The 12677-nt window shown below is 54.3% G+C and overlaps 1 protein-coding gene across 2 annotated transcripts in view; it reads left to right on the top strand.

Moving 5' to 3' along the window:
• The first annotated feature begins 3853 nt into the window (after positions 1 to 3853).
• The window catches only part of LOC138741602 (potassium voltage-gated channel subfamily KQT member 4-like), a 350449-nt gene continuing 341625 nt past the window's right edge, over positions 3854 to 12677 (top strand). For both annotated transcript variants that reach the window (XM_069895914.1, XM_069895915.1), the window contains exon 1: positions 3854 to 4233. In XM_069895914.1, the coding sequence (XP_069752015.1) occupies positions 3878 to 4233 (356 nt within the window). In that variant the 5' untranslated portion in view covers positions 3854 to 3877. The remainder of the gene's footprint in view (positions 4234 to 12677) is intronic.

Below are 12677 nucleotides of genomic sequence, written 5' to 3'. Positions count from 1 at the left end.
ATTGCTTTAAATGAAGAATAAAGGAATGGCAAGAGAAATGTTCTAATGGTTTAAAATTAGAATCGTGGATGCACAAGATTAACTTATCAATGGAAATTGAACATCAGTGATCAGGACCTACACAAAGAAAAATGAATATTTGGGAAAGAGTTGCATTGGGGCTCTACCAAGGAGTTCACAGAGAGATGATTGGAGCTGGAGACCAGTCCACTTACTGAGTTGGCATCTTCTGTTTGGAACAATAATGCTGTAGGGCAAGCTATTTCCTTCAGCTGTGTGACTTAACCAAGTTTAAAAAGGCCAACCTATACTTCCCAGGTGTATCCCAACCTCTTCCATTATCCAATCCTGAGTCAGAGATTCAGGTCACTCTTTCCACATTCTCTCCTCCCAATTCCCTCAGCTGCTGACCATACATCTCATCCAGGCAACGTGCCTAATCCTGTGTGGCTTGACGCAGTTATTCCCCTTCCATCATTATCACACCTGTTGGTGCAGCTCACCAGCCATTGCGAGGGCTCACTAAGCCTGTCCCTGACTGTTAATGTGTTCCTCCACCCACCATACTTACTTTAATGCAATCCACCTGTCCTTCACAGGCGTAGCTTCCCACCAATCCCATCTGGAAATTATTAGAATCTATTATTGTCATTTTGATTGCTTGGTACTCATCCGATATTCATGACACCTGCAAGATTTGAAACATTGCCATGTACCCCTCAGTCATAGGGATTGATTGCAGGTTAAATGAAGGAATAAAAGATCACTAGATGGGATATCTGATATCATTGAACAATTTCCAGCGCAGGATCTAAATGAATGGTTTGGTTTATAAATGGAGCAGGAGTAATTCTGGAGTGAATTCTGGGCCAGAATCCAACCAGAAAGTTACGTGGCTGATGTATTGATTATCAGAAGGCTGTGGGTGGGGGCGGTAGTTAGAAACTGTGATTCAAATAAAGTATTTTCATAGTATAACAGACACCCAGGAATTATCTGTCAGCAGGAATCCAGTCAAAGCGTTTGGGGGTGTGATCTTCAGGCTGGAATCCAAAGAAGGAAGCTCAGAGTTAATGGGACAGATAATACTGACTGTGACCCAGACTCCCTCCGCGATTCTGCTTGCCTGGAGGTCACAATAAGCCCTCTGACAGTGGTCTGGAAAGGTGGAGTAGGTTTTGAGTGGCGAATGGTGCTTCAGAACATATCCTGAGCCCAGCTGATGGAGCACCCTGTCAGGAACAAATATTTTAAATTGATTTTTTTTAAAGTTTAAAAAGTAGTATATTTAATTGAATAAGCTAAACAAAAGTAACAAGGCTGGTCACCCCTGTCAGCCAAAGGGCATCTAATGGACTGAATGGTGAATCCAGTTCCACCTGAATTCCTCTTCACTGCTTCCTTCCACAGCTGAGACCTGTTCTCAGCTAAGGGCCCTCCAAGTCACAGCCACAGAGGTAACAACAGGCTGAATTGTGGGGAAAGGGGTTGGGTAATTTGTTTGCAGAATAACCACCCTCTACCAATCAGGATAAAGTTGCAGATGTGAAAAGCTGAAATAAAATCAGATTCAGGAAACACTTAGCAGGTCAGCCAGTACCTGTGGAGAAAGTACAGGCCATCACCTCGCCTTCCAACAGTAGGGACACGTTACAAAGGTAAAGGAGTTTAACTGTTCATTTAATGACAGCTTCATTTCATCCCATTATTGGAACTCAATGCTCACCCTGGTCTCCTTTCTCAGGACTGATGGGGCCCAGAAATTAAACCTGAATTAGTGACATAAGATGCTGCAGTTGCTGGAATCTGGAGCAAAAATCAAACTACTGAGGTAACTCCACAGGTCGAGCAACATCTGTGGAGTGAAAGGGATCGCTCTGAGCACATTCTCAAGCCAAGGCATTGACCATCTCTTCTCCCCAACCCCTACCAATACTGCTTGACCCACTGACTTCCTGCAGAAGTATACTTCCATAAGACATAGGAGCTGAAATAGGCTATTCAGCCCATCGAGTCTGCCCTGCCATTCAACCATGACCTGATCCATTGTTCCATTCCACTGTCTGGCCTTTTCCCCATAACCTTTGATGCCCTGGCTAAATAATTACCTATTAGTCTCTCTCTTAAATACCTGGCCTCCACAATCTCCCGTGGCAACAAATCCCACAGATTCACTGCCCTCTGGCTGAAGAAAATCGTCTGCATCTCTGTTCTAAGTGGACACCCTTCAAAATCCGGAAGTTGCGCCCTCTTGTCCGAGACTCTTCCACTGTGGAAAACAACCTTTCCACATCTACTCTGTCCATGCCTTTCAACATTCAAAATGTTTCAATAAGATCCCCCCTCATTCTCCTAAATTCTAACAAGTACAGGCCAAGAGACACAACCGTTCCTCCTATGATAACCCTTTCATTTCTGCAACCATCCTTGTGAACCTCTCCTAAACCCTAATGTCAGCACATCCTTTCTTAAACGAGGAGCCCAAAACTGCTCACAATTCTCCAAATGAGGTCTCAGCAGGGCCTTATAAAGCCTCAACATCACATCCCTCCTCTTATATTCTTCTCCTCTGGAAATGAACGCCGGCATTTGCCTACTTCACCACCATCTCATCATGCAAGTTGACCTTCAGGGGATCCTACATGAGGACTTGCAGCTCAATTTGCATCTGGCAATTTTCAATTTTCTCCCCATTTAGAAAATAGCCCTGCCCATTTATTTCTTCTTTCAAAGTGGATAGCCATCCATTTCCCCCACATTATATCTCTTGTGCCCGTTCTTGTAATCGGTCCAAGTCTTTCTGCAGCCTCCCTATTTCCTCAAAACGACCTGCTCCTCCACCCTCCTTTCTCCAGTTTCCTCTTGAGGAAGTTTCCTTCCTAAAGTTTCCTGGAAACTTTAACTGTTTCCCTCCTCATCGACGCTGCCAGACCTGGTGAGTGTTTCCACCCTGTTCGGTGAGTTTACTGTCATAGACACAAGTACAATGTACAGATGCACTGAAATTCTTCCTTGCTGCAGCCAGTGACATGAGCTTCACCAACTGCAAAGTTAAACGTGCAAATGGCCACAATTGCAAGACGGAAAAGGGGATAAAAGAAACATCCTGTTTAGAAGAGATTCACCTGAATTGGGTTAGAGACAAGAATCCAATGGCAGGGAGGGTAGTTCATGAATAAAGAATCATCTGCTATCTCAGTACAAGATTCAGTGACTTATTTCCAGTGTTAGCTAGTAGAAGCAAAGAAGTTGTTTGCATTGGTTCGTATCTCGGATCATCGGGGTAGGACGTGGTGGAACTTTAACTAGGTGGGGGTTGAGGGGTTCAGTCGGAGAATAACGGGGCGGAAGATTAAGCAGATTGCATCAAATCTCTTTGGGACGGGAGTGAGTCTGTTGCATCCGCGGTGCCCGGGGAGACCATCCTATCGTCCGCTCCGACCTCCGGCTGAGCAGCTGCGGTCCAGCTCCTTCCCGGGGCAGCGAGGGATGGGCAATAAACGCTGGCCTTGCCCCTTCCTTCCCGCCCCCTCCCCAAAAGAAGGTGCGCCGCCGGACGCCCCCTGCGAGCCCCGGCCGATCTCTCCTCCCCCGGGTCGGGAACCGCTTCGCGTACTGGGGACGGCGGTCACAGCTGGGCGCTGGGTGGGGAGGGAGGGGGGGGGGGGGCGTTCCGGCGGCGGCGGGAGGGGGCGGGTCGCTGTCAGCGCGGACATGGAGGGAGGCGGAGGATCAGAAGCCCGGCGCCTGAGCTCAATCCAACACACGGCGGGATGTCCCGTTAAACTCTCCCGGAGCCCGGCGCTGCGCAGCTTCGCCGCTGTGTGACGGGTGGCGGGAGACCCCCCCCCCCCCCCCCCCCCCACGGCCGCACCCGATGCCCCGGGACCACGCGGATAACGGCGGCATGCCGGACGAGAAACGGGTGGAGTTCGTGGGACTGACGGCAGTGGAGAGCGGCACCCCCAGCCGCGAAGGGTCGACGGGGAGCCCTGGGGAGCGGCAGCAGAACAGCCGGCTCCGGCTGGCGGGGGTGCCCGGCCACAGCGAGAGACTGGGACTGGCGGCGGCGCCCGGGGACGGCGCGCCGAGTGCCCGCGTGGGACTCCTGGGCAGACCGCTGCCCCTCAAGCACGGGAACAAGCGGAATGCGCGCTACAGGAAGCTGCAGAATTGCCTGTACAACGTGCTGGAGAGACCCCGCGGATGGGCTTTCATTTACCACGCGTTCATGTGAGTCCCGAACGCGCGCACTCTCGGGCCACTGGCTCCAGATTCTGCTCGCCTGAGATTTCAACTGTCTTCACTTATGGGGCTGGTGTTAACGAGTCTCTGTCTCGGGTCAATGTTACTGGGTTCATGCATTTCAGTTCTAAACTGTGCCAGGCTTTCAGTCTGCAGGGAAAGAATCATTGGCTGGGATTTTTGCCCAGTGACGATAAGTAAGTGTTCTCCGTGGTCACTGTCCGTGCGGGTGCTCATTCATGAGAGGTGTGACCTCCCGGAATCCCTTGAGAGGCGTGGGGGCACAACTTGCCTGCACTCGCGGGCGGCGAGGGAGAGGGTTCGCTCGGGACGCGTCGCTGCTCCAGCCACAGGAGCCCCAAACTCAGAAGTAACTTCGTGGGCGAGTTGCTTGTGTTTTAAAGAAATGGAGATAAGGACCTCAAAGTCAGCCCCGGAATTGCGGCTGATGTTTAACATTTAATGCCCTTCTCTCTGCGCTGTTTCCAAGCGGGACGATGTAGTTGACGTTTGTGTTCAGCTGTTGGAAATAACACGGGTCCCCCCCCCCAACCCTTCAACTGGCGAAGGGACTCGACCCACGTGTAATATTAGAGTAAAACATGGTGTCAGGGCGTTGGATTTCACCCCAGGGCCGAGACAAGGGAGAGAACTGTGACCGCGTGAAAAAGAGAGGGGACTGGGGCGTCCTCAGTGAGAGGCGAGCCTTCGAACTCCCCACTGCCTGCTGGCGTCACTCACCGCGCTCCCTCTCTGTCCGGTGTCCCAAGCATCACCCGAGTACAAGCCATTATTGTTGGCGGAGTTCCGCGGGTCGAGTCCCTGGGGAAGGTCTCCAGTCCACCGATGCCGCAGCATCCCCATTGCCGGCGGTCAACGCCGAGATGTGTATTGCCGGCGCCGGTTTGGCCATTGGTGTCTCATCGCGGTCCTTTGGGCAACACAAGCGTCTGGTTGAGCTTTGAGAACGGGAAAGTGGTGGTGGGGGAAGGACGCGAGAGAGGTGCTGGGATAGAGACGGGGGAAAAAGTGGGGATGTGTGCCGCCGTTGCACTAAGTCAAGTTTATTGTCATCTGATTGTACAAGGACAAGCCGGGGAAAGAGTATTCTCCGGTCCTCGATGCAAACCACGCAGACACACAACCAGACCGAACACCATCACTATACAGGGAGAAATGCGTATTGTTTCCTGGATGGAAGAGGCTCAGTGTGAGCAGTTCCTTTTCGGGAGGAGTTGGGGGAGGTGAGAGATGATGGGGTGAGGGTTATATGGTTCCACGGGAATTAGGGGTGGCCGGTTGACCGGAGCCCGAACTTTCCTTCCCCACGGGGAGAGACGGGTGAAGGCGATCCGCTGGCGGAGGGGAGGTGGGAGCGGGCGGATCTCTGTGGCCAAGGGACAGGGGATGGCCTTGGGGTGGGGGGGGGGGGGGACACAACGTGGGCAGTGGGACAGTGAGTGCGGTCTGTGAGGAAATCACCTTCAGTGCGGAATGCTGCGTGACCGGCTGAGTTTGTCCAGCACGTTTGTGTCCTGCCCTCAAACAAAACCCCGCGTTCTTCACACACTGTCTCGCCTTCTCTTCGCTCAGTTCCCATTTGCTGAATAACTGGAACTTTCGGTTCTCTATGGAGTTGGACAGTACCGGGAGGCCGTTTGGTCCGTCCTGCCGGGAATGACTGAAAACCATCTGGTCGTTTACACCAAAGTGTTGCGTGATCCTGCCTTTGCGGTGGCTGAGTTCCAGTGCGAGGCAACCCCCTCTTCAACTCCTTCCAGAATCTCCGCTACCCAGTATTTTACCCTCTGTGGAAGAAAATAGGCCCTTCCCGCTTCGAGTCCCAAGTGAGCAAGTCGTCCATGCCGACTCGTCCGCTCTCCTGCAGTTAACAAACTCCGCGTTCATTGACTGTCCCGCGGAACCCAGCGTTTTCTGTTTATCTTTTATTTCAGATTTCCAGCATCTGCAGCCTTTCTGCCACCGCACTTCTCCCAACTCTTCCCCCACATCCCTCTGTTTTGGTCCACAAGAGCGGAATTGGGCGATTCGGCCCAACGAGCCCGCTCCGACCTTGCATCAAGGTTGATTTACCACTCCTTCGAGTGAAATGCTTCCAATTAGAGACCATCTCCAGATAACTCCTACCGATCCTCTCCGGGAACATCTTGTAACCAGGTGACTCAACTCTCCAGCGTGGTTCTCAACCCTTTCCCATCGGTGCTGCGGTTAGTAAGGGATTACAAACTTTTTATTGCCATCATACCACTTTAAGCAATCCCTTCCTAATCACAGAGCACCGCTGGTATAGGGATTGCATAAGGTGGAAAGTGAGTGGAAAGAACCACTGTTTTAATCGTCCCTAATGGACTCGTTAGGTGCACAGTTTCATAACTCCAAGGGAAATGGACCAATGACAATTTTTCTCAAGCAAAATATTTCAGTAACAATTGGGTTTAGAGCAGTGATTCTCAACCTTCCCTTCCCACCCACATCCCACCTTAAGCAATCCCTTACTAATCACAGAGCCCCGATGACATAGGGATTACTTAAAGTGGGATGTGAATAGAAAGAAAAAGGTTGAGAACCTCTGCGGAGGAATCAGTTGGGAACTGTTAGGTGGGGTTCCAGGCTGGATTCTTGCAGGGGTGGGTTGGGGATGGTGCCCATGCCTGGGCAGCATATTGGGACAAGGTGCCTGAGGCAGACGGCACTTATCCCCAGGCCATTCTGTGAGCTTCCAATCCTCCAACTGTGTCAACACCTTTCCCCCAGGCGGCTGATTGACATCAGCAAGGTGATCACAGCCACGTTGCCACCTTGCCTTCCCAGAGTCAAGCAGAAACAGGGGTTGGGAATGTATTGCCATCTGTGGTGGGTCCCAGAGAAATTAATCTCAACAGAAGATGTGGAGATGTGAGCAGGAATGAAACAGTCCTTGGATGAGAGAGGAGCTGGATGTTTCATGGCCACCCTTCCACTAAGCCCCAGCCTGCTGCGGGCAGATAGACATGCTGACAGTGGAGTATTGGAGCTGGGGAGCGGTGGGATGCGGAATAACCTTGGCCAGGCGGATATGCGCCAGTGAAGGCATATGCGGAGACTCCGCTGGGGTGAGGGGAGGACGGACGGTGGCAGTATTCAGCCAGAACCCTGTCCGGCGCTCACCTCGCCGACCCTGGAGAAGAGCACACAGCCAGTGGGCCACACACCACTCAGGCACAGATCAGTGAGTCAGGGTAGAAGGGCCACTTCAAGGGGCAGGAGAGCAGTTGCTCAAGCCCTTTGGCATGGTCGGAGAGTGGAGGCTGGGGATGGAGACGGTCACACAGGGTCAGACCAGCATATCCACTCCAGAAACCCACCGAAAGGCGGTTTTGTGGAAGGTGGAACTATTGTAGTACACCACCGGCCTATTGCAGGGGGCCACCTCTGTACCTGCAGGATGTAAGGAGACAGGACAACACCTGGACGGCTGTCAATCAGTCGGCCTGAAGGGATCAAGCCCCACACGGTCGGGAGTCAATCACACTCCGGGATATAAGTCTGCGCCGGCCCCCCGAGGCCTCACACAGACTTGCTGCAGTCACAGCTAGCCTGGCTCTGTGGAAGTCTTTGTGGATTAAAGCCTGTTGTACAGTCTTTACCTTGTGTGTGTCTGATTCTGGCTAACAGCACCTTTGGAGCGCAGGAGACTCCCCGAGGGCGAGGGGCTGGTTGCCGTCTCCCCTCCATACAGCAGGCGCAGCAAATCTGTGCATTGTGGCGACGGCTGGAGGTTCAGGGCTCAGGATCCCTCTCTGAAAAGGGCATGTCCTCAGCTAAGATATTGCATTTCCTACAAATGAAACCCATGCCACTTTTAGAGAACAGTCCTGAGACGATCAGCGGGGGGCGAGGACCCCACACCCAGATCAGCCACGGTCAAGTTCAAGTTTTGCTCTCATTTGACAGTGTTTCTTCGCACAGACACCTCCCGCCAGCTGAGTCCAAGGAATTCCAAGGATGACGATCAGCCCACAAGCTCCGCATGTGATCACAGTGGAGGAGGGTGAGGGTGGGGACAATGACGATCCAGTTGCTGGCTGCAACTGGAGCCCCTTCCAGCGCGGGCTGCGGTGAGATAGGAGCGGAGCCAATTTAAAAGGAGCATGGATCCTGTCAGTTTTGGCGCTGGATGTGCTTGACCCAGGTCCGTTTCCCATCACCTTTCCTTCGGACTCCTGTCCTGCATCTGTTACCCACCACCTCTCCTTCTAACTCCTGTCCCGGGTCTGTTTCCCACCTCCTCTCCTTCTAACTCCCGTCCCGGGTCTGTTTCCCGCCACCTCTCCTTCTAACTCCTGTCCCGGGTCTGTTTCCTGCCACCTCTCCTTCTAACTCCTGTCCCGGGTCTGTTTCCCGCCAACTCTCCTTCTAACTCCCGTCCCGGATCTGTTTCCCGCCACCTCTCCTTCTAACTCCCGTCCCGGGTCTGTTTCCCACCAACTCTACTTCTAACTCCCGCCCCGGGTCTGTTTCCCACCACCTCTCCTTCTAACTCCTGTCCCGGGTCTGTTTCCCACCACCACTCCTTCTAACTCCCGTCCCGGGTCTGTTTCCCACCACCTCTCCTTCTAACTCCTGTCCCAGGTCTGTTTCCCGCCACCTCTCCTTCTAACACCCGTCCCGGGTCTGTTTCCCGCCACCTCTCCTTCTAAATCCTGTCCCGGGATTGTTTCCCGCCACCTAACTCCTGTCCCAGGTCTGTTTGCCACCAACTCCCCTTCTAACACTCATCCCAGGTCTGTTTCCCGCCACTTCTCCTTCTACCTCCTGTCCCGGGTCTGTTTCTCGCGACCTCTCCTTCTAACTCCCGTCTTGGGTCTGTTTCCCACCACCTCTCCTTCTAACTCCCGTCCCGGGTCTGTTTCCCACCACCTCTCCTTCTAACTCTCGTCCCGGGTCTGTTTCCCACCAACTCTCCTTCTAACACCCGCCCCGGGTCTGTTTCCCACCACCTCTCTTTCTAAATCCTGTCCCGGGTCTATTTCCCAACAACTCTCCTTCTAACTCTCGTCCCGGGTCTGTTTCCCGCCACCTCTCCTTCAAACTCCCGTCCCGGGTGTGTTTCCCACCAACTCTCCTTCTAACTCTCGTCCCGGGTCTGTTTCCCACCACCTCTCCTTCTAACTCCTGTCCCGGGTCTGTTTCCCGCCACCTCTCCTTCTGACTCTCGTCCCGGATCTGTTTCCCACCAACTCCCCTTCTAACTCCTGCCCCGGGTCTGTTTCCCACCAACACTCCTTCTAACTCCCGCCCCGGGTCTGTTTCCCACCACCTTGCCATCTAACTCCTATCCCAGATCTGTTTCCCACCACCTCTCCTTCTAACTCCTGTCCCGGGTCTGTTTCCCACCACCTCTCCTTCTAACTCCTGTCCCTGGTCTGTTTCCCACCACCTCTCCTACAACTCCCGTCCCGGGTCTGTTTCCCACCACCTCTACTTCTAACGCCTGTCCCGGGTCTGTTTCCCACCACATCTCCTTCTAACTCCCGTCCCGGGTCTGTTTCCCACCACCTCTCCTTCTAACTCCCGTCCCAGGTCTGTTTCCCGTCACCTCTCCTTCTAACTGCCATCCCAGGTCTGTTTCCCGCCACCTCTTCTTCTAACTCCCGTCCCGGGTCTGTTTCCCGCCACCTCTCCTTCTAACTCCTGTCCCGGGTCTGTTTCCCACCACCTCTCCTTCTAACTCCCGTCCCGGGACTGTTTCCCACCACCTCTCCTTCTAACTCCCGTCCCGGGTCTGTTTCCCGCCACCTCTCCTTCTAACTCCCGTCCCGGGTCTGTTTCCCGCCACCTCTCCTTCTAACTCCTGTCCCGGGTCTGTTTCCCACCAACTCTACTTCTAACTCCCGCCCCGGGTCTGTTTCCCACCAACACTCCTTCTAACTCCCGCCCCGGGTCTGTTTCCCACCACCTTGCAATCTAACTCCTTTCCCAGATCTGTTTCCCACTACCTCTCCTTCTAACTCCTGTCCCGGGTCTGTTTCCCACCACTTCTCGTTCTAACTCCTGTCCAGGGTCTGTTTCCCACCACCTCTCCTTCTAACTCCTGTCCCGGGTCTGTTTCCCACCACCTCTCCTTCAAATCCCGTCCCGGGTCTGTTTCCCACCAACTCTCCTTCTAACTCTCGTCCCGGGTCTGTTTGCCGCCACCTCTCCTTCTAACTCCAGTCCCGGGTCTGTTTCCCACCACCTCTCCTTCTAACTCTCGTCCCCGGTCTGTTTCCCACCACCTCTACTTCTAACTCCTGTCCCTGGTCTGTTTCCCAAGAACTCTCCTTCTAACTCCCGCCCCGGGTCTGTTTCCCGCCACCTCTCCTTCTAACTCCTGTCCCTGGACTGTTTCCCACCACATCTCCTTCTAACTCCCGTCCCGGGTCTGTTTCCCGCCACCTCTCCTTCTAACTCCTGTCCCGGGACTGTTTCCCACCACCTCTCCTTCTAACTCCCGTCCCGGGTCTGTTTCCCGCCACCTCTCCTTCTAACTCCCGTTCCGGGTCTGTTTCCCGCCACCTCTCCTTCTAACTCCCATCCCGGGTCTGTTTCCCGCCACCTCTCCTTCTAACTCCCATCCCGGGTCTGTTTCCCGCCACCTCTCCTTCTAACTCCCGTTCCGGGTCTGTTTCCCACCACCTCTCCTTCTGACTCCCATCCCAGGTCTGTTTCCCACCACCTCTCCTTCTAACTCCCGTCCCGGGTCTGTTTCCCACCAACTCTCCTTCTAACTCCCATCCCGGGTCTGTTTCCCGCCACCTCTCCTTCTAACTCCCGTCCCGGGTCTGTTTCCCGCCACCTCTCCTTCTAACTCCCGTTCCAGGTCTGTTTCCCGCCACCTCTCCTTCTAACTCCTGTCCCGGGTCTGTTTCCCGCCACCTCTCCTTCTAACTCCCGTCCCGGGTCTGTTTCCCACCACCTCTCCTTCTAACTCCTGTCCCGGGACTGTTTCCCACCACATCTCCTTCTAACTCCCGTCCCGGGTCTGTTTCCCGCCACCTCTCCTTCTAACTCCTGTCCCGGGACTGTTTCCCACCACATCTCCTTCTAACTCCCGTCCCGGGTCTGTTTCCCGCCACCTCTCCATCTAACTGCTGTCCCGGTACTGTTTCCTACCACATCTCCTTCTAACTCCCGTCCCGGGTCTGTTTCCCGCCACCTCTCCTTCTAACTCCCATCCCGGGTCTGTTTCCCGCCACCTCTCCTTCTAACTCCCGTCCCGGGTCTGTTTCCCACCACCTCTCCTTCTAACTCCCGTCCCGGGTCTGTTTCCCACCACCTCTCCTTCTAACTCCCATCCCGGGTCTGTTTCCCGCCACCTCTCCTTCTAACTCCCGTCCCGGGTCTGTTTCCCACCACCTCTCATTCTAACTCCCGTCCCGGGTCTGTTTCCCACCACCTCTCCTTCTAACTCCCATCCCGGGTCTGTTTCCCGCCACCTCTCCTTCTAACTCCCGTCCCGGGTCTGTTTCCCACCACCTCTCCTTCTAACTCCCATCCCGGGTCTGTTTCCCGCCACCTCTCCTTCTAACTCCCGTCCCGGGTCTGTTTCCCGCCACCTCTCCTTCTAACTCCCGTTCCGGGTCTGTTTCCCGCCACCTCTCCTTCTAACTGCTGTCCCGGGTCTGTTTCCCGCCATCTCTCCTTCTAACTCCCGTTCCGGGTCTGTTTCCCGCCAGCTCTCCTTCTGACTCCCATCCCGGGTCTGTTTCCCACCACCTCTCCTTCTAACTCCCGTCCCGGGTCTGTTTCCCACCAACTCTCCTTCTAACTCCCATCCCGGGTCTGTTTCCCGCCACCTCTCCTTCTAACTCCCGTCCCGGGTCTGTTTCCCGCCACCTCTCCTTCTAACTCCCGTTCCAGGTCTGTTTCCCGCCACCTCTCCTTCTAACTCCTGTCCCGGGTCTGTTTCCCGCCACCTCTCCTTCTAACTCCCGTCCCGGGTCTGTTTCCCGCCACCTCTCCTTCTAACTCCTGTCCCGGGACTGTTTCCCACCACATCTCCTTCTAACTCCCGTCCCGGGTCTGTTTCCCGCCACCTCTCCTTCTAACTCCTGTCCCGGGACTGTTTCCCACCACATCTCCTTCTAACTCCCGTCCCGGGTCTGTTTCCCGCCACCTCTCCATCTAACTGCTGTCCCGGTACTGTTTCCTACCACATCTCCTTCTAACTCCCGTCCCGGGTCTGTTTCCCACCACCTCTCCTTCTAACTCCCGTCCCGGGTCTGTTTCCCGCCACCTCTCCTTCTAACTCCCATCCCGGGTCTGTTTCCCGCCACCTCTCCTTCTAACTCCCGTCCCGGGTCTGTTTCCCACCACCTCTCATTCTAACTCCCGTCCCGGGTCTGTTTCCCACCACCTCTCCTTCTAACTCCCATCCCGGGTCTGTTTCC

Source organism: Narcine bancroftii, chromosome 8 (genome assembly GCF_036971445.1).
Source record: "Narcine bancroftii isolate sNarBan1 chromosome 8, sNarBan1.hap1, whole genome shotgun sequence".
Lineage (NCBI taxonomy): Eukaryota > Metazoa > Chordata > Chondrichthyes > Torpediniformes > Narcinidae > Narcine > Narcine bancroftii.
Note: the sequence above shows the minus strand (reverse complement) of the source record. Positions and strands in the feature narration are given on the sequence as shown.